Source organism: Xiphophorus couchianus, chromosome 18 (assembly GCF_001444195.1).
Source record: "Xiphophorus couchianus chromosome 18, X_couchianus-1.0, whole genome shotgun sequence".
In the NCBI taxonomy this organism is placed as follows: domain Eukaryota; kingdom Metazoa; phylum Chordata; class Actinopteri; order Cyprinodontiformes; family Poeciliidae; genus Xiphophorus; species Xiphophorus couchianus.
Window position 1 is genome coordinate 840,598 of NC_040245.1, and position 22,988 is coordinate 863,585.

Consider the following 22,988-nt stretch of genomic DNA (forward strand, 5'->3'; position numbering starts at 1 on the left):
GGATGTGAACTTTGACCTTAAAGCCTGAATTTACATTCAATTGCACAAAAACACCAGTTTTTTTTCTGTCAGTTAGATGTTAAATTAATCAGAGGATATACATTTGAAAATTGTGTTTACAGTTAGTGAAAACTGAAGTATGATGCTAATTAGCAATGCCAGGCATTTAAGGAAAACTTTTTATTTTAATATGTTTGCTTTAATGATGATTATTGATGATTATTGATGTCAATCAGGCCTTTGAATCGGAATAAAACTGATTTCTGAGCAGCTTTTTCTTCATCACCGTGTTTGGATGCAGCTGACTGGTGGAAATCAGCAGAACAAACATTTAGAAAATTAATTTTTATTACACAACACTTTCAGTTTATCAGTCAGATTAAATGCGGTTCTGCCCAAACGTATTTATCTATGAAGCAGGTGTAGTTCACACTCCAACCACTAGATGGTCCCAAAGCCCTTCTAACAGTATCGTTGAGCCCGATGTATCAGCCAGCTGAACCGGGTCCCATCCTACCTTCCCGCATCATCCCGGCCTGCAGACACTTCTGGAAGCGACACGCCTGGCAGGCTTTCCTCCGCCGCTTTGTGATCTCGCACTCGTTCGTCACCGGGCAGCTGTACTCGATGTTGCCTTGGTAACCAGAAAACAGGAAACGCGTCAGGCCGTCTTTCAACAATGAAACAATGCTGCTGTGGTTCTGATGGTTGAGTTTTTAGCAGTGATCCGATGGGGCCAGTGGAAACTTTAATTATTATTATTGTTTAGGTATTTATTGGGCTGCAGATCTTTACTGAGGAACGGTTTGCATGAACTGAAATCATTTTTAAAGGGTCGGTGGTTTTTCTAGGGGTGTAATTTATCATTGTTGTAAGCTGGTAACAGTTATTTTTTGATATAAATAACTTAAACTGATTTTACACTCAAAATTATCTTAAAAATGAATAATTGAAAATAATTATGGGTTAATAATTTCCTGGCATATTTTAGTGTCACATTATTCTCTGCTGCTGATGAGGATGATGAAGGTCACCTTGGATGGTCCTCTTGAAGAAGGCCTTGCAGGCCTCGCAGGACGCCACCCCGTAATGATAACCAGAGGCAAAGTCTCCGCAGACCAGACAGAGCCGCTTGGGCCCCATGGGGCCCATCTGGGCCCGGCACTGCACCTGCCAGAGAACACCAGGTAAACCCAACATGAAGCCTGGAAGACGCTCCAGTCTCATTTTAGATTCTATTATACATCATGATACATTTGTAAATATGAAAACCAATAATCCCTGAATCTAATCTGGATTACGGAGCTTCAGCACAACCGGAAAATGTTTGTTAGTCCCGATGGAGCAACAGGAACCAGTTCCTACCTTCACTGAAAAAGAGTCCGACTGAAACTCCACGGCGCCCCCTGCAGGGCTTCCGCTGGAACTGCACCCCGCTGGAGAGTCAGGAGTCTGGTCCCCGCAGGAGGAAGAGGAGGATGGGCTGGAGAGGAGGAAGAGCGGAGAGGGGCTGGGAGGAAGGTGACGGATGAAACAGGAAGTAAAAGAGGAGAAAATAAAAAACTTTATTTCTATTTGATGTAAAGAAAAGAGAAAAATGATTCAATAAACGTTAAGATGCTGCAGCTACGGAAACCCAGGAGGGCCACAGCGAGGAACGCTTCTTAAAATAAAATAACTTTATCCTTATATTTATCTGCGCACCTTTTAAGGTAACTTTATCTAAATTCATGAGTCTATTGCATTTCTGACTGTTTTCTTATTTATTTCTGTGTTTTATTAAACAGACATGAAAACATCTGGTTATTAAAAATCATGAGGAGAACCGGTTCAGAACCAGCGAACAAAAAGAAAAACATCTGACAAGAAATGGAAAAGTAAAACTTCGAAGCCTCTATTTGCATTTTATTAATGTTTACAAACACTGATGTTTATATTTCCAAACATTTGAGCCGCATAAATAAATGAGTTCTGTTGTTTCTGCATGTTTGCAATAAATTTATGATGGATTCACTTTTTTAAGGTTTTATAATAAATCATCTGATTGTTTCTGTCCAACTGCAGACGTCTTAATATCAGAATCTAGAATCGCTCTGAAATATTTCCATCCATTTTTATATTTCATGGCCGCCAGCAGGCCTCAAAGTCGTTGTCATGGTAACGTTCAGCAGTCTGTCTGCTGGATGTTTTACTGCAGCTCTCTGTTATGAAAGACTATAGAGTTAAAGTTCAGTAAAAATTCAGAGGATCATTGAACTCACCATGGGGAACCGAGGAAGAGTCCAAAGTCCTTCAGCTCCATCCTGACCCAGTCCGGGTCTGCGGCCCCACGTGAAGCCGCCCGAGGCCGGACTCTTTTATTCGGAGGCGGCAGGGGGCGGGGCCTGCAGCCTCAGCCAATCAGCAGCCAGCAGACTTCTCGGCCATTGATTGGGACAGTGACAGATGTAGGCCACGGCCGCCGCAGCCGAGGTCAGAGTTCAACCTCTGCGCTTCAATAACATCCAGAAATTCATCACTGGAGGAAAATCCATCCATCCATCCATTTTCTGTTCACCCTTGTCCCTAATGGGGTCGGGAGGGTTGCTGGTGCCCATCTCCAGCTACGTTCCAGGCGGGAGGCGGGGTACACCCTGGACAGGTCGCCAGTCTGTCGCAGGGCAACACAGAGACATACAGGACAAACAACCATTCACACACACACTCACACCTAGGGAGAATTTAGATAGACCAATTAACCTAACAGTCATGTTTTTGGACTGTGGGAGAGAACCCACGCATGCACAGGGAGAACATGCAAACTCCATGCAGAAAGACCCCGGCCAGGAATCGAACCCAGGACCTTCTTGCTGCAAGGCAACAGTGCTACCAACTGCGCCACTGTGCAGCCCCACTGGAGGAAAATTCAGACATTAAACAATAAAAACAGATTTACAACGTCATCATTTAAAAAAACACTCTGAGGTCACAAACATTTTAAACGATGTTAATACACAATAATGATTTCAGAACAAGGTTACATTTTACAGTAAGATGTGTATCATTTATATTTGAAGGAGGAATTTGTAGCAAGTTCTAACCGACCCCACAGAAGAACCAACGAGTCCAATTCATCAGCTGCTACATTATTAACCCGCCGCCAGAGCAGCAGAACCTCAACAGTTTCCACAAACTCTAAATTGTTCTTCAGGCCCATTTTTACGTTTCAGTGCAAATTGTTGCATTTTCGTGCAAGTTTGTTTAATTCTGCTATATTTTAGCGGACGGCGTCACAACCGAACCTCTGTGGGATGAAGCTGCTGCTCTCGGTTCCTTTGGTCCAGTTTGGTTGTTTTTTATTTTTTTTAAATTTTTTTAAGTTTGGTTGATGATTAGGAAGCGGAAGCGGCTAATGGTAGCATTGCTTGCTAACTCAGGACTGTTGCTATAACCACCGACGTGTTCACGTGTTGTCGCCATTAAAGTGTCCAGTAATACAAAGAAGTTGTTGGATTTTTCGCGTTTGTGCAAAAACGTTGCTATAGAGGCTAAAAAGTCACTTAATACATGGATAAAGTTGCTACGTCACTGGTTAAGTTCACTGAAACGCTCTCGGTTCAGTCTGCCCTCTAGTGGTAACAATGAAGCAATGCAATCACCATTAGTAACTAGTAACTAGTAACTAGTTACATTTACATTGAGCAACTTTTTTGTATTTTTACTAAGCTGTACTTTTTACTTTTACTTGAGTAATTTTATTATGAAGTATTTTTACTCTTACTTGAATAAATTTCTGGATTTTCTTCCCACTAAATGAAAAACAAACATGTTTTATAAAATCCACCAGACAGACTCACAGCTGCAGTTTCTGTTAAAGTTTCAGAAGTTTTTTTATTGAATGAAACTGATTTGGAAAAATGTTCTTTATTTTTTGTTACTCATATTAATTATTGTCATTTTGGTCCTTAAAATACCAACATTTCAACTTAACTTTATATTTTGGTTCGTCTGATGATGTATCTTTAAAATATTAAATGATTGATCATTTGATCAGTTACTCAGTACTTGAGTCGACTTCTTACCAAATACTTTCTACTTCTAGTTGAGTAAAATAAGTTGAAGTAGTTCTACTCTTACTTGCGTATAATGTTTGGGTTCTAAATTATTATTGGATGGCAGAAAAATGTCAGAGTTTAATATCTGGACAGGATCAGCAGAACTACGTTTGATTTTGGACTCCAGCTTCCTGAGTCGCAGCTTGACCTTTGACCTCAGGTGGTTTTAGGAGTTTGTTAGATTGATGTTTGTTAGAAAAACCACATTTGGACACTTTTAGGGTCTAAACTTTAAATTTAATTTTCCTGTCCAGTAGAGCATCAACTTGAAGGTAAAAACTGGTAAATGGTGGCATCAGGTCCAATCTCAGACCTGTAAGAACTGCCGGCGTTCCCAGTGGAACTAGTGAAACCAGCAGCTCCAAGTTCTCTGGACCTGCTTTGAACTGGAGCTGCTGAGGCTGCAGTTCCTGCAGCAGGTGAGAAATAGTCGGTGTTAATCTTACACTCAGACGCTCCTGGATCAGCCTCACCTACATCTGCTGTTTCATAAGAGCTGCATAACTGGACCGGCTGTCTGTCTGTCCGACCAGGACACGGAGCCACCCGACCCGCGGGTCAAAGTTCCTCTGAAGCCGTCCACAAGCAAAACTATCAGAGAATAACAACAGATGAGTGGCAGCTCTTCATGGTGTTATTAGTCATTCAGTCGTTAATCTGAATTAATATAAATCATTTAAATGTTGATTTGATTCTATTTCATCTGAAGATGGTGACAAAATCACCAAGAGCTGCGATGAGTAAACACACAGTGTCCTGAAATTCATGAGACTCTAATCAACCAAACCAGCAGTAAACAGAAAACCAGAGAATAAAAGGTTTGGTGTCTAAATGAATGAATGGATGAATCTCCATCAGAAGTTTGTGAAACCTCGTCAGGAAGGAGTTCTGCTCCACCTGGTCAGTGAGGTTCTCCGTTTGGATGTTTTCTCCTCCAGGTCTCTCAGACTCGTCCCACATCAAGTCAGAGTCGTTCACAAGTCATTTTAGTCCAAGTCTCCATTGAGTGAAATCATCGGTTCCTCATTAAATTCATGCCGTCTAGTCCGGCTCTAACGGCGTCGCTGCTCAGAAACCCAACCTGCTATTCCTCCATGTTTGATCTTTAGCTGAACCATCAGAACCTGCAGGTCTGGCCCGGAAAGGTGAAACTTTGGAGGCGACAGATTTGTCTCAGCAGCCAATCAGTGAGCAGCAGGCTAACCTGAGCAAAAATATCCTGGACTGTGAGACCCGGCTCACCCGGCCCGCTCATCCTCATCTTCATCAATCAGATCTGGGTCAGCGTGGCTCTGAGTCAGCCCTGTAACCCAGATTGCTGCAGGGCTTAAGGTCCACTCTGGAACATTTCTCTGCCCTGGTCCAAACATTTTGCAACCCGGACCCGGTTCCAGCTGCGCTCGGTTTGGAACCGGAGTGTAAATAACAACGTTTAATGTTTTCAGCGGCCGAAATGGGTTTTCTCCCCAGGGTGGCTGGGCTCTCCCTTAGAGAGAGAAGCTCAGTTATCCGGGAGGGACTCAGAGTGGAGCCGCTGCTCCTTCACATCGAGAGGAGCCAGTTGAGGTGGCTTGGGCATCTGGTCAGGATGCCTCCTGGACGCCTCCCTGGTGAGGAGTTCATGTCCCACCAGGAGGAGGGGAAAACCCAGGACACGCTGGAGGGACAATGTCTCTCTGCTGGCCTGGGAACGCCTTGGGATTCCCTGGAGGAGCTGGAAGAAGTGGCTGGGGAGGGAAGACTGGGCCTCCCTTCTGAAGCTACTGACCCCGCGACCCGACCCCGGATAAAGGGATGGATGGTGTTTTCAGTCACTGGAACAAAAGAACTGCTGCAGTTTTTACTAACATGGTTTTAGTCGTGTTGGCGTCTATGAGCAGACATTGTGGAACAGGTCGGGTTTACCTGGAGAACCGGAGTTTAAATTTATACTCGCTGATGACATCATTATCCTTGGTTAATGTACTAACTCATTTCCTATCAGAAACAGATTCACTGCTTCAATAAAAATTATCTAAAATCTTTTATTTTTAAATTTTCTTAAATAAAAACACAATTTAAGTCTGACCGACCCAACTTCAACATTTGACAAGAAAATCGGATCAGTTCCCTGAGAAAAACTGTTAAAACCAAGTTCACATAAATAATCACAGTAATTTACTGGATGGATAGATTTAACCTGTTATAGATGTTGGAGTAGTAAAAGATAAGTTCTTACTTCTACTCAGTCCTTTAAACATGTAAATATACTTTACAATTATTCCTTTGTTTTAAGTGTGTTTTATTTGAATATAACTTTATTCTTTTATATGTTCAATATGGTCAAACTTGGCTTGACTAAACTTTAAAATCAATCCACAGACGGCGGCGGCCATCTTTACTGCCGTAAACAGAGCGCTGCTGGGTGACGGCTACGTTCTTCTTCTGCACATGCGGGTCGCTTTGGAGGCGTAAACCGTTCACACAGAGGAATGAACGTGTGAACGTGTTCATGTTGCATTTAATTAGCAACATGAACAACTGGGCAAAATAATAAAATTGAGCATCAAGACCTGCTGGGTGAACATAGCCTTAGTCACTTTGCAGGAACTACAGTTATAGAAAAATAAAGTAAACTGGTTTATTGATTTAGTCGATGTATAGAAGATCCGGTCATTTAGAAAGTAAGCTAAGACTTTCTTTGCTAGCTTGAGAAATCCAAGATAACAACATGATGCTTAAAAACCAGATCATGAACTTGCAGTTTGAAGCTGACAAGGCTGATGGACCAGTTTGAAACCTGACTTCAAACTGGTTTGAGCCTCTTCGGTCCATTAAAAGCAGTGTTGTATAGTAACGAAGTAAAAATACTTCACTACTTTACTTAAGTATATTTTGGAGTACTTCATACTTTCCTGGAGTATGAACATTTTTGATGACTTTCACTTTTACGTCACTATATTTCCGAACTTAATTGCGTACTTTTACTCCGCTACATTTTCAATGTGTGGTTTAGTTACTCGTTACAAAAAAGCGAGAGAGAGAAACAAAGTGTTTTGACCCCACCTACTGATTAGCAAGTAGCAAGCAGGCTACCGAACAAAGTCCGTAGCCTACTTGCCTGGGCTTGTTCATCACCACCAATAGGATACACCTGTTTCGCTTCTCCCATTAAACACAAAGCAAGTCTCGCAATCAGCAGCAGCCACATGGAGGAGGAGACGGAGACCACAACGACTGCAACTACGTCGGACACGGCTCCAGGGGAACCACCAGCTGGTGATGAGAGCCCATGGCCTTATTTAAACACAATATACTCTTTCGTGGGTGTTAAAGATTCGTCGTACCGCAGTTTATGTTATTCCTGCCCGAAGATGTGGAAATTCTATCTTACAAAAACTCCCCGTCCAACTTGAAGAAACACATCGAGGTAACTTCTTATGAAATGGTTATAATCCTCCTGTTTCAGTAACTATAGCTTGGTCACTAGACACTACTGTATTGTGAAACGTTGACCATAAATGAACTTTGTTTGGCATTGTTTCAGTTCCATACGTGGTGTATTTAGCTTAGGCCTAATGTTGACTGTAGCAGGCTACCTAGACTCCTCTGTTCAAGGGGGGACAGAAGCCATAGCGATAGCATTTTAGACTCAATTTAACGAATATAGGAAAGGCATGCAAGTTCAAAACCAGGTTTACAGATGCCAATAAGCTGCATTTCCCTCCCAATTCTTTTTTTCTTTTGCATAATGACCAGTTGTGTGCACCACCTACTGACTGTAGCATTGACTGATTCACTGATTTGTGAAGTAGAGTAATCGTAACAGATCTTTTTCTTCATGTTGGCCGCATTTTCTGTACTATTTATTTTTCTCATTTTCAGCACTGACCTTACTTGAAGGGAAAACTTGAGGCTTACAAAAACTTTGTATTTTCTGTCCTGGAGGGTTTACTAAGAAGCTGGTTCAGTTGTAAAGCAGGTTAAGTTAACCTTGTGCTATAGGTAAAGCACCTAATTTTCTTAACTAAATGATGCCTGCAGGTATATCTATTAGCAGGTTTAATTTTGCCTGCACTTGGTTGTGTACATTATTTTAAGTGTATTTGACAAGTTTACCAAAATATAAAAAATGTCATTCAAACTGCATTTGCTTTGTTTTACTTTTTACTTGTACTTTTCATTACATTACTTGAGTACATCCATTTTTACAGTAATTTCCATACTTAAGTACAAGAAGTTTCAGATACTTTAAGACTTTAACTCAAGTAACATTTCAGTCAGTGACTTGGACTTTTACCAAAGTCATATTTTGGAGAGGTACTTATACTTTTACTTGACTCTGAGATTTCAGTACTTTATACAACACTGATTAAAAGCCTCCGGGTTTCTAAGAACCAGTTCAGGAGTATCAGAAGAGAAGGACGGGACTTCCTTTAAGGAGAACAGGATGGATGTTTCGTTACTACGTGCAGTTTTGACCCAAACCGCCTGTTCTGATGCAGCGTTACTGTTCGTTGAGTCCAGTGAGATTCTGTTTTCATCTGAGCAGCGATTCTGGACGGGATGTGTCCTGAGATTTAAGCTGCGCTGCTTGTTCTGTGAAAGTGAAAGCTGATATTCCGCTGGCTCATAGGTTCAGCAGTGCAGCGCCTGGACCTCGCTAATCCGCTTAAAACTGGCCGGTGTGAACGCGGGATTGGCCTATAATTCAAAGTAGCTTAGAGACATAGATCTACATAAACAGAGTGAGCATTAAGGTTATGGATCCAGGTGGAAGATTAGTACCAGGCTGCACGAGAAAATCACCTGCAGTGACTCAACAACTGAGCTGCAGCTAACAAGCTAACGCTATGCTAGCAAGTCTCATGAAAACAAAGGTAATAAAATCCGCTGTTATGTCATGCAGGTTTATAAAAATGGTTCTTAACTGGAGAGAAAAATAACATCATGATGAATCAATGCTGACATTCTTGCCCCCCTACTGGTGAACCATGGGAATTACAACTTTTCTTTTTTTTCCAATTCTCGTCAAAAAATTTTTATTTCAAATTAAATAAAAATCTGTTTCAATAATATTTAGTTATGTAATCAGGAGTCATGTTCAGCTTTGCAACATTTTTAATTTAGCCTAATTTAGTGACATGCTGTTATTGTTTGTCGTCTTTTTAGCCCTTTTTTGCAACTCTCTCCTTCAAGAAGTTCTTCTGTCTTTATACAACCTGCAACTATTTTCAATCTGTCCTGCTGTTGAAGTTTAAATATAATAAAACAAACTAATTTGGTTGTGTGTAATTTTCATCCTGATTAGCCTTATGCTAGCTACTATCTTTTATGACGTTTTAACAGCCGATAATGGAAACATGTGAGGCCCTTTTGGGACCTACAGTAATTTATTTATAGTTTCTTTAAAATATTGCAAGTTTGATTTATTCCTAAATAGGTCAGAAAAACCAAAAACCACAACAACACATTTAAGAGTTAATGTGTGCAAATGTATTTGCAGTCCTTGTCAAAGAAACAAGAATACAAAACAGTTTTATCAAACTTTAAAATAAAACTATTTAAAACCCAAAAATATGGTTTCAGATTGGTTATGAAACCCACTGTGAGGAACCTGGTCTTTGGCAGATACAGTGCAAGTTTTACTTGAACCTTCATGTGCTGAAGAGGAAAAATAAAGCTATGACATTTGATTTAGCATAATATCACATAAAGGAAAGTTTTATACACACATTTCATTTTCATTTCAAATTTCTGCTGTGGAAAAATACTGCAGGCACATCAAAATAGTCATAAAACCAACTGAAAACAGAAATTAAACATATCACTCACTGTTTTCCACTGAAAATGTAATACAAATATTTAACAAATAAGTTGAATATTTGGTGGAATATCAGTTCATATTTAGATCTGTACAACAAGTTTAATTAAAAATGTTAATTAAAAAATCATTTCAAATAAAATGAAGTTGAAATAAGTATATATACAGTAAAAATGGTTATATTTGAACTAGTAACTACAAAAACCAAGAGCTTTGCATTTACTTCTAAACTACAAGTAAACACAGGTGGCTAAAAACAAGCTAGCTAATATGCTAGATAGTAAAAACAGCCAGAACTATTTACAATTCAACTATTTAAATGAGCAGATTAGATTTGAAAGTTGTGATGAGTTCAGTCACAACTTTCTGCTTTTAGCCTGAAAACTCATCTGACACTAAGCAGGAGGCTGTTAGCCACGTAGCGCTACTACAAAATGTAACTAAATACATTTCACAAAAAATAGTCTTAGTGGAATAATAAAGGAGTGAACATATTAGGATATTTGATTTTTTGGATTAAATAACACTTGCTAACTGATTAGCACTGGTGCCAACTGTTAGGAAAAAACTAATCATATTCAAAATGACACACGTTAAAGCCATTTAAAAGGTTTTATAAAGGTAACTTTCAAGCCCAAAAGTGTTAATTGTTTTGACAGTAACACGTTTGAGCTTGATTATTAGCATCTGAGCTAACTACAGCCAAACAGCCTACAAGCTAATAAGCAAACCAAACGGCTCATTTCAATAGTTAGCGGTTGATCGCTAAATGTTTTTCCCAAGTATTTCAGCAAGTAGCAAGCTTTGATTTTAGACCTTTAGATTTCAATCCCTTCAACTATTTACAGTTAACAGGACTGAATGCTAATGAATGCTAAGGACCTCATTAATGTCAATACCTTCTGGTTTTGTCTGTTGGCTAGTAAGTTAACAGGTAAAAATTAAAGAAAATGTTTTTAACTACTCATTGTTAACCCATAAATGACTTTGGTGTATTGAAAATAAAAAAATCACTGCAACTTTAGAAACAATTAAATATTAGCAAATAATCTTCATATCAACTGATCTTTAAAATCTTTGCTAGCATTACCTGGTTACCTGATGTTCCAACTGTTGAGGACCAACAGTGAGTGCTTTAATTTTTATACAAGTATATTTAGGTTGAGCAGAACCAACATTAAAATATTTAATCAAAAACTAGAAGATATTTTATTGCCTTAAACTTTAACATCTGCATGAATTTTTCTTAAACATAGAGTTTTTATTAAACATCTGAAGCTCTGAGTTCTATTATTGTTATAATTGTTTGTTTTTTGTATCAACTTCTCTGGCCAACAATATTAAATTTGGTCCATTCAAAGCCTCTTCCTGTGGATAATGTGACTAGAAACTAAAACAGTCATTTGGGATGAAATGTTTGATCTACGGATACATAATTAATTTAAAACAGGATGTGGAAACATTACTTTATATGAAGCAAAACTTCAGCTCCGTCAGTCTGAATCTGCTTCATGTGACTGACGTTCAGCCCATAAACGTCCTCAGGAAGACAAACTCTGAGCGCTGCAGACAGCAGGGATTTGAACCATCAACCTGATTTATTATCGTTAATGTTGTTTAATCTGTAAGTAAGCAAATAAATAAAGTTTATTTACTCAAATCTGGGCTGTAGAAAGGCCACAGGGCCCACTTTGCTTTATATCAACACTCCTAATCTGCTTTTGTTCAAATTCGAAATGTTAACGTGATAAATCCAAACCTGTTGAGAGAAATACGGTGATGTTGACATCAGGTGGCCTCAGAGCAACAATGCTGGTCAGAACAGGAGCAACAACTACACACAATCCCTGCTTCACACGGCAAGACTTAGAAATTTAGACGACAAAACTTTGTATCAACTTTGGTCCTGTATCGATAGGTTGTGGATTATTTTTAAAAGATTTTTTTTTAAAAACGATACCAAGAGATCTCTGATGATTTCTACTGGACTTTCTGGCGTGCCAACGCAGCTGTTTCAGTTTGCTCTCTGTTTCTGATTGGCTAAACGTAACAGACTGCTGCTTTCTCGTTTGATGCCACATGATGCGATACCAGGCCAAGACGATCCGATATGATGAAAATACCTGATTTCAGATCGGAGCGGTTCCTTCAGAGCGGCTCAGATTCCTGAACAAACGGCAGGAAAATTATCCTAAGTCATACTGATAATCCTTAAGATTATTGGAAATGAAAATTGGGACTAAAATTGACTTAAAAAATTAAATATTAGTGGTGTGAATAACAGATTTTGTCTCAGCAATTGTTTGAAACTCACCACAGAGAGCTTTTAAATCCTTCCTCATGGTGCCGGTTTGTTACGTCTCCTGTTTCTCCTGACTTTCTACTCACAGGATAAATTTTCACTTTTTACTTTGGTCATAGGTGGACGTTTCTACGCATCAACACCGTCGTTTTGAAGCCGTTTTTTCCATCTTTGTTTCTCATGTTTAGTTATTTTTTGGCAGTGAAATAAATAAAACTGTCCAGGATTGAAACGGAAAAGTTTTCTGAATGTTGATGTGCCTTTAGATGAAGACCAGAATGTGGTTCTGTTTGTCATGGAAGATGTTAAATCAGCTCTTCTGTCTTCGGTCGGTTTAGTGCAAACAGGAAGAACTGAATACTTCAGTGTCATTCCACCTGCTAAAGGTCAGAGGTCAGCAACCTGCTGTTAATGGTTCTGTTAAGGAATCAACAGATGATTTAAATTTAAATTTTATGAAAACTCCTGCCTTTAGCAGGTCAGCTCATGTAATTAATAAATGTTTCACAACAGAATGGTAGTCCAGTGAGCGGCCGGGTCGCTGGTCCCGCCGGGTCTAAGCAGCGATGCAGTGGTTGCGTCTGCGCGACATGACGTAACCTCTCCTGCAGACGCATCGGAAGGAGCCTTCTGTGTTGACGCAGCGAGCGTTGACGCACGGGAACGGCAGCGCAGCAGCGTCTTCACACTCGTTAATGTCTGGAAAATGGACAGCGAGTCAGAGACGGCCAGCGCGGCGCGGCGGCGGCGGCGCTACGTACCGATGCAGCTCATGGAGGTCAGGTCCAGCTCGAAGCCCACATAGCAGTCGCAGGTGTAACCCTCGGCAACGCGGATGCACTGGCCGTTCTCACAGCCGTGCAGAATCCCACAATCCTCGGTGGCACTCAGGCTGGCGTGCGTCTCGTAGCGCCCTGGAAGAACGACTCAAAGTATTCACACTCAGAAACTTATTTTAATGGGATTTAAATGAGACTAAAAGGGGAAACTATTCATGTTTCAAACATTAATAAAAACAGTTTTTCTAGATCGGGGTCTTCAACCGGCGGCGCTAAACGAGTTTTATTCTGCTGGACTGATGGAAAAAATGTCTCTTTGGCTTGTAAAGGCTGCAGATCCCTGATCCTGACCTATAGACTACGTTTCCTCCGTAAGGAAGATCAGTTCTCATGTTTTCTGGAGTTTTTCCACCTCACACTTACTCTCATACACCCTCCGTGGCCCGCCGCCCTCGCCGCCTCCTCTGTCAGTGAACGGAGGAAGCCCCGCCCCCGGCCTCCACCCCCTGAAGCCTCCTCCCTCCTCCTGGTCACCGTACGGCGGTCCGGGCCGTGGCGCCAGGCTGAGCGGCGGTGGGTCGGATCTGGACGGAGGCAGCGGCCGGGGCACGAAGGCGATGTCGGACCGGGGGTCCGCAGGGAGCCGGAAGGTGGGCGTCCTGGGCGCGGAGCCGTCTGGGGAGCCGTAGTCTCCATCCGGGTAGAAACCGGGGCTGATGAGAACATCAGAGCATCAGAAAACACGAGAGGCAGCTGGACGTCGGGAGCCGGCGCCGCTGGCCTCACCTGAACTCAGAGCCGCCGTAGGCGTCGTCCGGCGGGCTGAAGGAGACGGGCGGCCTGGCCCTGAAGTCGGACCTGCTGCGCCCTGCTAGCGAGTAGTCGATGTAGTCTTGACTGAAATCTACGTCAGGAAGCGGCTGTGCAGGAAAGAACTCCGGACCGTAGGGGGCAGCTGGAAAAACCAGGAGACGATCAAGAACCACAAAACGTCTCAAAGATTAAAGCTTCAGTTCAGCAGGTGAAACTATAATAACAAAAGTTTCTAGATATTTATTAAAACTGTCTTCATGTTGAGACGGTTTGCAATGAGTCAGATAATCTGAGCAGATCGATCTCCTCCACATCCGCCCCGGTTTGCTACTGCTGTCTGAAGGAACAACCAATCAGCTGGAGGCAGACGCTGCACAGCCTGATGAGGTCATCATCTTATCGTACCTCCTCGCCCCGGCCCGGTTTCTGGTCTGCCGGAGTCTGGGAAGCTTCCTGGGAATGCCGCTGCAGAGTAGGAGCTGCACAGAGAGGCGTATTCCTCTGCAGACAGACAGATGGCCGTTAGCATGCCGCAGCCCACCTGCGGCGGCTGCGGCGCGACGCTTACCTGAGTCGGTGCGGGGGCAGAGGGCGCAGCCCATCCCCCAGCCCTCGCCGTAGAAGCAGCAGCAGTCGATGAAGGTGACCTGCGCCCCCAGCAGGGGACTCTGGCACAGGAGGTCGGCGCTGACGTGCTGCCAGCACACGGACAGGTTCTCATCTGGAAGCAACACAAACAGCAGCTCTGTCGATACGCAGGCGACACGCCGCAACCTGCAGGCTGGCGGCCGGAAGGAGGTTTGACCTTCGACCTCCGGCTGAACGGCAACGCCGCAGGCGGCCATTTTCTTTGTCTCCACAGCAGAAAGTCAACAGAATGTTTTCATAGATGAACCGTTTTTTATTTATGTAGGTTTTAAAGAAATGGAGGGACAAATGTTTGGGCCACTATGAACATGAAAAATCTGAAACGTTGCATTTTGCGTATGATGTGTGATTTGTCAACGACTGTAAACTAATCTGGGATTATTAATCTGGGTTTGACCAAAGGTTCTGGGCAATGAAACGATAATCGTAAAGAAACACTTGATCAATACGTTGATCATTTCACTGAACTCTGATCCAGAAACGCAAGGCATTCTGGGAAATGGGAACTTCTCATGGCTAGCTGAGAGAGGTTGGTGGCATCAACTAACCCACTCTTTGGTTACCTAGCAACAACCTGCTGAGTAACTTGCGCAGCAGCAGTTTGAGGTTTGGACAGAGTGAGGAACTGTTTGGGTTTAAACATTCTCACTTGGATTTAAAATTTTAAAAATGTTAAAATCGTTGTCAGAAATAAAAATGTGAGTTAGCCAGAAGTCCATGACCTTGTTTAGATGTTCTGAGACATAATAGTTCAAAAATGTGAACATGGAAAATGGATTGGATTGAAAAATATGATCCAGACAGAATAGAAAGAAATGTGAGCAGCAGCAGGAGATTCAGCTTTTCTGCTCTCACTGAAACACCAACAACGTTTCTGAGGACTGAAAACTGGAGTTTCTGTTTTATTTTCTCTCCGGTCCAGAAAGAGCAACCTGAGCACAGCATGCTGGATAAAACTAATCGTTGATTCCCGACATGGACTGATCTGAGAAGCTGGGTGTTTTTCAGCCCCGTTGGTATGTGATGAAGATGAGGATGAGGAAGGGTTACCCCTGGTGAGGTGCGAGGCGTTGACGCAGTTGCTCTGCGTGTCGTCCACCACCAGCGGCGGCGGGCAGCTGCAGTAGAACGACCCCACCGTGTTCACACACTCGCCGCCCACGCAGCTCTCCTCCTCACACTCGTCGTAATCTGCAGACGGGAAACGGGTCAGCGGGCTCAGCCGGAGGTCGGGCGCAGCCGGACCCAGCTGTGTCCGTACCGATGCACTCCAGCAGGGCGGAGCTGTAGACGAAGCCGCTGGAGCAGTAGCACCTGTAGCCTGGGATGTTGTTCACACACACGCCGTTCTTACACACCTCAGGCTGGAAGCGCTTACACTCGTCCACATCTGGGGACACACAGCAGGAGGCTGAGAGGCCGCAGTTGCTACGGCAACCAGAGGGTCAGACATGGCGGGTCGCAGCGTACCTGAGTAGCTGAAGGCGCTCGATCCCACCGTCACGTAGCCCCACCCACTGGGACACAGGGACAGGAAGTCAGCTGCAACACAAACGGCAGCCGTAAGAACGAAGCAACGCAACTGCGGCAATGCAGCCGCAGCAACGCAGCCTGCTGCGTCCTGCAGGTCCCACCTGTGTTTGGGGCGGGGCAGGCGTGGGCGCGGCAGCCCCGCCCCCAGCCCTCCCCCGCGGTGCAGCAGCACTCCTGCTGGGTGGTGTTGGCTGCCAGCAGGCTGCAGCCGCCTGCCGCCAGGTTGTAGTAACAGTCCCTCAGATCACCGGGCTGCGCCGCAGACTGGCGGTGCAGAACCGCAGAAACGTCCACCGCACTGATCTGGACCCCGGAGGAGGAAGAGGAAGAGGAGGAAGAGTGTGTGGACTCAGGGCGGGACCCGGACTCTGGAGAGGCAGAAAGACGCTGAACTTTAAAAGATGTAAACAGAAAATCTTACCAAATATTTGTAATAAATTTATTTGTATAATCCTTTAAAACAACCTCCAGGTCAACCAGAGAGATTCACGGTTAGTAAAATAAAACAGTTTGAGGCTGTCACTCTGAACTATGAGAAAATATGACAAAAGGTTAAGGAGAGATTTTATAATAACCATAAACGATGTGAAAAAGTTAAATCATAGGGTGGAAGCCATGAGGAAGCAGTTCACACACAGAGAGAGCAAACTCATCATCTTCATCATCCTGACCTGAAGCAGACGATGGAAGCTGTGGTGCAGCGGGCAGCGAGAACGTTGTCGCCGCCGCCGCCGCAGAGGCTGGAGCTGACACGGCCGGCCCGACGCACGAGCCGTCGGCAGCGACCCGCTGACCCGCCTGGCAGGCGGCGAGGCAGCGGAACGAGCCGATGATGTTCTCACACCGCCGCGACGGGCAAACGGAGCCGCCGCTGGACACGCACTCGTCCACGTCTGGGGACACAAAGAGACGGGAGGGCTGAGTGAGGACGCAGACGTCCTGGACGGCGCGGCGCTCCGGCGGCGCTCTGGGCAGGCTCACCGAGGCAGGCGGTCTGCTCCGGGTTGGCGCTGAAGCCCGAGTTACACTGACACAGGAAGGAGCCGTCGGTGTTGACACAGCGGCCGTCCGAACACACACCGGGCCTCACACACTCATCCACGTCTGGGAGGGAAATTTAAATATGGCCGTCAAGGTAAAAATATGAAAACCTGAAACGGCTAATCAATTACTGAAATAATCATCAACCAATTTATTAACCAATTGATTATTAACTGGAGGCCGTTTGTTGAAAACACAGAGCAGAATCAAGTCAAAACTGTACGAAAACACAAACAAAAATGCCACTTTTTACATTTTAAATGTGGCATTTTTAGCTTCACTGGTTCAAATTCTGGTAAAATCTGATATTAAGCATCTCCTGCAACCAGTTATTAATTAGCCTATAATTAATCACCATGTAAAGCCATAATAACGCTATTTATGCTCAATCTGAGCTTTTCTCAGGTTAGAGGATTTTTAGCTGCAGATTTATTAAAGCAAATGAAGGAATGCTGCTCCTGCATTTTAGAGAATAAAATAATTATTTTCTTACTTACATTTTTTTAAACTAAGATTCAACTTTTGATTGAACCTTTTAATCTATTTCTAAGTTTTTTTTTAAAAAAAAGCTTACGAGGTTCAATGAAAAATCTGCAGAATGGACTTTTAAAAATCTTATTGATTATCAGAATAATCAATGAATCAACATCATCAGTTGCAGCTTTAATGTTCAGCCAAGTCTGGGTTTGCTAATTAGCCTGTGGCTAAAAACCGTCAGTTTGTTTTGTCAGGTAACTTCATCACCTTGATTAATAAACTTCAATCAAATGAAAAATCAAATGAAAAGAGAAGTTTGACGGCCAGAAACCAGAACTCTGAGTCTGAACGTGGCTCACCGAGGCAGGCCGTCCTGTTCTCACTCAGCCTGAATCCAGGTGAGCAAACACAGGTGTATGATCCAGGTGTGTTCACACACTCCCCTCTGGAGAAGCAGAAGTCGCCCTCCAAACACTCGTTAACGTCTGGAGACATAAACCTGATCAGAAGCTCAGTTTAAAAGGTAAAAACCAACCAACCTTACTGGCGCTGCACTCACCTGTGCACCGCCTGCCCAGGCCGGAGCTCCGGTATCCGGGGCGACAGTCGCACCTGAACGAGCCCACGCTGTTCACACACACCTGCTCCGCGTCACACGCTCCGGCGCTCGCACACTCATCCACGTCTGCAGGACAGAGCTAGCTTAGTGAGCTCTTCCTTCTGCTAGCGCGCTAACAGAGGAGCTAATTTTTAGCTTAGCGCTTAAACGTTTTCGCTAACTTTTGAGAACACTTAGCTTCAATGTTCCCAGAGAAAAGAAAAGTAATTGGCTTTCAGCTAAATAAAGTTCCATATCTGTGTTGAAATTATTTTCCGAATGTTAAGAAATCTTCAACAAATATAAACAAATATAAAAGCAAAAGGCATTAAAGAAAAAAATGATAATATCAAAGTTAAACTGTTAGTCTTTCAATGACAGATATAATCTGAACTAAAGTTAGCACTTTAGCATTAGCTTCCACTAAATATTGTGGTGATATAGCGCCTTAGCGCTAATAAACTAATATTTATTAGTGATTTAGTTAGCGCTGTTTCAAACGTTCAGAGCGCCAAAGGTTCCGGTTCCACCTCTGAATGTTACATCAGTTCCTGGTTAGTAAGAGTAAAACTGAGTTGAGGTTCAGTGGAGACGAACTGAAGACTTTCATGATGATGATAGTGATGAATCTGTCCAGCACTTTGTTTGATTTAGGCACTGAAAACCAGGTGACAGACAGATATTCCTCCAGGACCCACGGACCGTGGAATATATTTTTAAAGACCTTCTCAGTCAGAACCAAGAGCTGATGCAACAAAACACACATTTCATCTAAAACAAGACAAGATGTCTGCAGGAGAAACATGCTGGAACGTTTACGGTGAGTCGGATAAAAACCTGAGTATCATCAGCAAACAGTTTGACTCTTATGGCCCAAAACGATCTAGATGAGAACAACCATAAAAACAGAACAAAAGTGGGCCAAGTACTGGTCTGTGTGGCACACCAGAACTAGAATAAACAATTAATGCTGAACTTTAGAAATGTGAGGTTGGTAAAGTAAACATAAAGTCCAGAATGACGTTCAGGGCCGTCGTCCATTTTTTATCAGCACTGCTACGAAGGTCCATCTATACGACTGTACTCTGAAGTTCCCATGATGCAATGTTCACTTCCTTTAAACACCACAAGCAACGTCAGGTGATGCGCCATCTGGTGGAGTGGTTAGGTACTACACATATCAGCAGCTGAAAACAAAGCTGTTGAGTAAAAATAACCCTATATCTTCTTTATTACTTATGTGACATTTTGTTTTAACTCTCAAAATATAAATAAGAAAAATTATAAACTAATTAATTTCACGAAAAATGATGATAATACTTCCAATAATGTGGAGGATCCATCAGATTTCTGTGATTCTTCAGTTTTTACCTGAATAGTGTTGGTCTGATAACAGAACCTCGGTGTGTGTTTGTGAGTGTGAACACACCTGTGCACTGCCTGTTGGTCAGTGTGTATCCTGGACGACACGACACACACCTGTACGACCCCACAGAGTTCACACACATCTGCCCCGGACACTGAGACGGCTCCGCGCACTCGTCCACGTCTGAACACACAGCGGACCCGGTCACCGACCCGACCGCTCCCCCCGAGCGGCGCCACGACCAAACCGCGCCTACCTGTACAGGTGTTGTTCTGGAGCCTGTAACCATGGCGACAGACGCAGCGAAAGCTGCCAGGCGTGTTCTCGCAGCGGCCACCGGAGCACGGGGACAGCCGGCACTCGTCGATGTCTGCGAACACGACACAAGAATGGGAGCTGGACGGGTCCGGTCCAATCAGAACCCGGCGTCTCAGGTGAGAGGCAGGTGAGCGTTACCTGTGCAGATTCCGTTTAGTAACCCGAGTCCCGGCTGGCAGGGCGAGCAGCGGTACGAACCCGGCATGTTGACGCACTCCTGACCCGGACACTGCAGCGGATCCACACACTCATCCACGTCTGGAACACACACAGGTAAACACACACACAGAGGTAAACACACACACACCCAAACACCCCCACACACAAACACACACACACACACACACCCACAGGTAAACACACACACACACACCCAAACACCCCCACAGGTAAACACACACACACACACACCCAAACACACACACCTCTCGGATTCCTCCAGTCACATCAGAGCTCCCAACATTAACTTCCGTTTATAACGTTTATTTTTAGGAATTATTTCCTCGTTAAGCTGCTACCTTTACCTTCACAGGTGTTCCCAGCGAGCCTGTAACCATGGTAACAGACACACCTGAAGCTCCCTGGGGAGTTTTCACAGCGCCCGTTACTGCAGGGATTCTGCTGACATTCGTCCACATCTGGGATTCAACACGAGGAAATAAATTCATTTAAACAATATTTCAATATTTTTTTTATACAAATTTATTTCTATGTTTAACCTTTTACATTTTATTGACATTTTTTCCAGTTATCTTTCAACAAAGTCAATGTTTTTGGCATTTATTGCTATAAAAAAAATGTTAAACTAGAAAAAGATGTATGAAATTGAAAAAAGGTTCAAAAATACTTTTTAAAGTTCAAGTTTGTCCTTTCAGCTTCAGATTTAGTTTTAATTTTAACTTTTTCTTCAGTTTCAAAAAACCATTTTTTGAACAAATGTAGCTCCGTACTGTCAGTTATGATTCTTCTTCCTCTGAATCTGATAAAAACACTTAAATCAAAAAGTAGATTTCAGTTTTTTCCATTGAATCTTTTTTAATTTAAGTTATTCTTCAATTTAAAATATTTTTGTTCAGTCTCAATACTTTTTTACATCCAATTTTTTTCACTTTCAGTTCAAAGTTGTTGAACAAATTTTATGGCCTGAATTTAGCTCCGTACATTTTAATGAATTACTAACAACTGAATTATTGCTTGTTATTTCTGGAGCTTTTGATTTTTTAAAATTTGGTGGAAGATATATATTTGATAGCTTACTGTTTTCAGATTTAATAATATTTCCTATAATTCTGACTGAATTGTTCTTTATATGTAATATTTTGCAATGTTTTCTCCATTAGTCTTGATTCAAGTTTGTAACAAAATTATCTGAATAATTTATGATTCAGGATGAAAAATGAAACAAATGAAACATTTGGAGGTTTCGTCCGTCCAGTGGATTTTCTCACCGAAGCAGCGGCTCCGCTGAGCGTTGGGCTGGAATCCCTCATCACACTCACAGGTGTGTTTCCCACCTGGCAGATCCACGCAGCGGCCACGCTCACACACACCTGGTCTGATCTGACACACACCACGGACAGCTGCACACGCACACACACACACACACACACACACTAATTAATACTCATCGGCCTTTCACAATAAACAATAACATCATGAACTAAACTGAGATCAATACTTTCCAATCTGAAGATGAATATTTTGTTATCAATATATTGAAAATGGTCTCGAAACAATATTATCATTTATCACAATAATTACTGGTCCAGTAAAATTTGTTATTGTCTAAACATGATGCTGCCAGAAATTCTTTTAAAAATTTAAAAATTATTGATTTTTAATCTGAAATTATAAAATACTTCAGCGTATGAAAATGTTTGTAACTTTTTCTTTAAAAAACAAAACAAAACCTAAACTCAGAACCTTCTTTTGGGTCTGAAGTTCAGAAACTTTCAGACTTTAGAGGAAAAATTAATCAGAATTTGGTGAAACTGAATCATATTTAATCTAATGAATCTATTTCAGATATTTTGACGTTTTAACAGAAACTGAACTGGTTCCTTTACCAACACACAGCCAGAACCGGATGATCAGTTCTGGTTCTGGCTCTACTCACGCTGGACTCTGGCGGGCCGGTTGGTCGGGTTTGCAGCCGGCCGTCTCTCCGGACCAGGCGGTTCTGGTCCAGGTCTGGACCCGCGCTCTGAGGTCCGGGGCGGGGCCGGGGTCGGCAGAGAGTCTGCTGGTACCGGCGCCGGGTCGGGTCGCAATACAGAGGAGGGGAACGCCAGCGGCGGCTGCGGCCTCGCCAGAGCCAGGTCCAGTCGGATATTCTGGATGTCCGATCGGCCATGTTGGACCTCCAGTCGGGTCTGAGCGTTCCGGGTTGCTGAACCAGCAGGGGCCGTCGGTCTGGAACTGGCGGTCAGACCTACCTGAGCAGGGACCTGGACCTGGACTGGACCGGTTCTGGTACCAGACGGTGACCCGGACGAACTAGGTCTCTGCTGAGAACCGAAGGCTATAACACCGCTGGACCCGGGAACTGGATCTGCAGGGAAGAAGGACGTCCGGACCATTACTGAATGATCATCGGCATCAAACGTTCTGGAGGTCCGATTCTGCTGAGGAGAGAAAGGAACCCAGTTTATGTTCTGATCCAAACAAAGAGGCGCTGGTTCCGCCTACTGCCCACTGAAGAAAGAGGAGAGGAAACGGACCTTCCTCCCCTTCAAAATAAGAGCATGAATATAAACATCTATCTGAAGGATTCTTAAAAGGCGATAATCAAAACTTCAACACAACTTTATTCATCTGAATAAATCTGAATAGAGCTGTAGAAATTTTCATTTAGCGGGAGCTAAGTGCGCTAAATATTTCTAAGGTTAGCAAAACCGCTACTCTAAAATGTTCTCTGCTAACAACTGCCAAGCTAATTTTTAGCTTAGCATTTTATTTATTCAGAATAAAATAATTTAGCAGAAGCTGAGAGCATTGACTGTTTCAAAACTACCAAAACACTAAAGAGATAAAAAAAATTAGCTTTGCTGATAATTGTGGTGCTAATTGTTAGTTTTGGAAGTTATCCAGAAATGTATTTCAGTGAAGCTATGTATGTAAGCTAAATGTTTTCAACCTTAGCAAAAGCACTGAACCACAAAGCTAAGCTAAAACTTAGCTCCACAAATAACCATGGAGCTAGCTTAGCGCTTTAGG

At 43.0% G+C, this 22,988-nt stretch overlaps 1 protein-coding gene across 5 annotated transcripts in view; it reads right to left on the reverse strand.

The window, feature by feature from the left end:
* LOC114161699 (estrogen-related receptor gamma-like) overlaps positions 1-22,988 on the reverse strand; it is a 56,993-nt gene that overhangs the window by 2,313 nt on the left and 31,692 nt on the right. For 3 of the 5 annotated variants that reach the window (XM_028045199.1, XM_028045198.1, XM_028045201.1), the window contains 20 exons: positions 21,889-22,323; positions 21,221-21,352; positions 20,297-20,410; positions 19,911-20,030; positions 19,711-19,824; positions 19,518-19,637; positions 18,050-18,175; positions 17,850-17,975; positions 16,954-17,076; positions 16,644-16,865; positions 16,074-16,340; positions 15,910-15,981; positions 15,701-15,829; positions 15,490-15,630; positions 14,360-14,512; positions 14,197-14,292; positions 13,765-13,933; positions 13,402-13,691; positions 12,961-13,113; positions 9,547-12,898 (listed from right to left, as the gene is read on the reverse strand). In XM_028045199.1, coding sequence (XP_027901000.1) covers positions 12,756-12,898; positions 12,961-13,113; positions 13,402-13,691; positions 13,765-13,933; positions 14,197-14,292; positions 14,360-14,512; positions 15,490-15,630; positions 15,701-15,829; positions 15,910-15,981; positions 16,074-16,340; positions 16,644-16,865; positions 16,954-17,076; positions 17,850-17,975; positions 18,050-18,175; positions 19,518-19,637; positions 19,711-19,824; positions 19,911-20,030; positions 20,297-20,410; positions 21,221-21,352; positions 21,889-22,323 — 3,245 coding nt within the window. In that variant the 3' untranslated portion in view covers positions 9,547-12,755. Of the gene's footprint in view, positions 1-517; positions 635-1,034; positions 1,171-1,365; positions 1,511-2,261; positions 12,899-12,960; positions 13,114-13,401; positions 13,692-13,764; positions 13,934-14,196; positions 14,293-14,359; positions 14,513-15,489; positions 15,631-15,700; positions 15,830-15,909; positions 15,982-16,073; positions 16,341-16,643; positions 16,866-16,953; positions 17,077-17,849; positions 17,976-18,049; positions 18,176-19,517; positions 19,638-19,710; positions 19,825-19,910; positions 20,031-20,296; positions 20,411-21,220; positions 21,353-21,888; positions 22,324-22,988 lie in introns of those variants that run through there. The other 2 variants (XM_028045200.1, XM_028045202.1) reach the window with 2 other exon arrangements.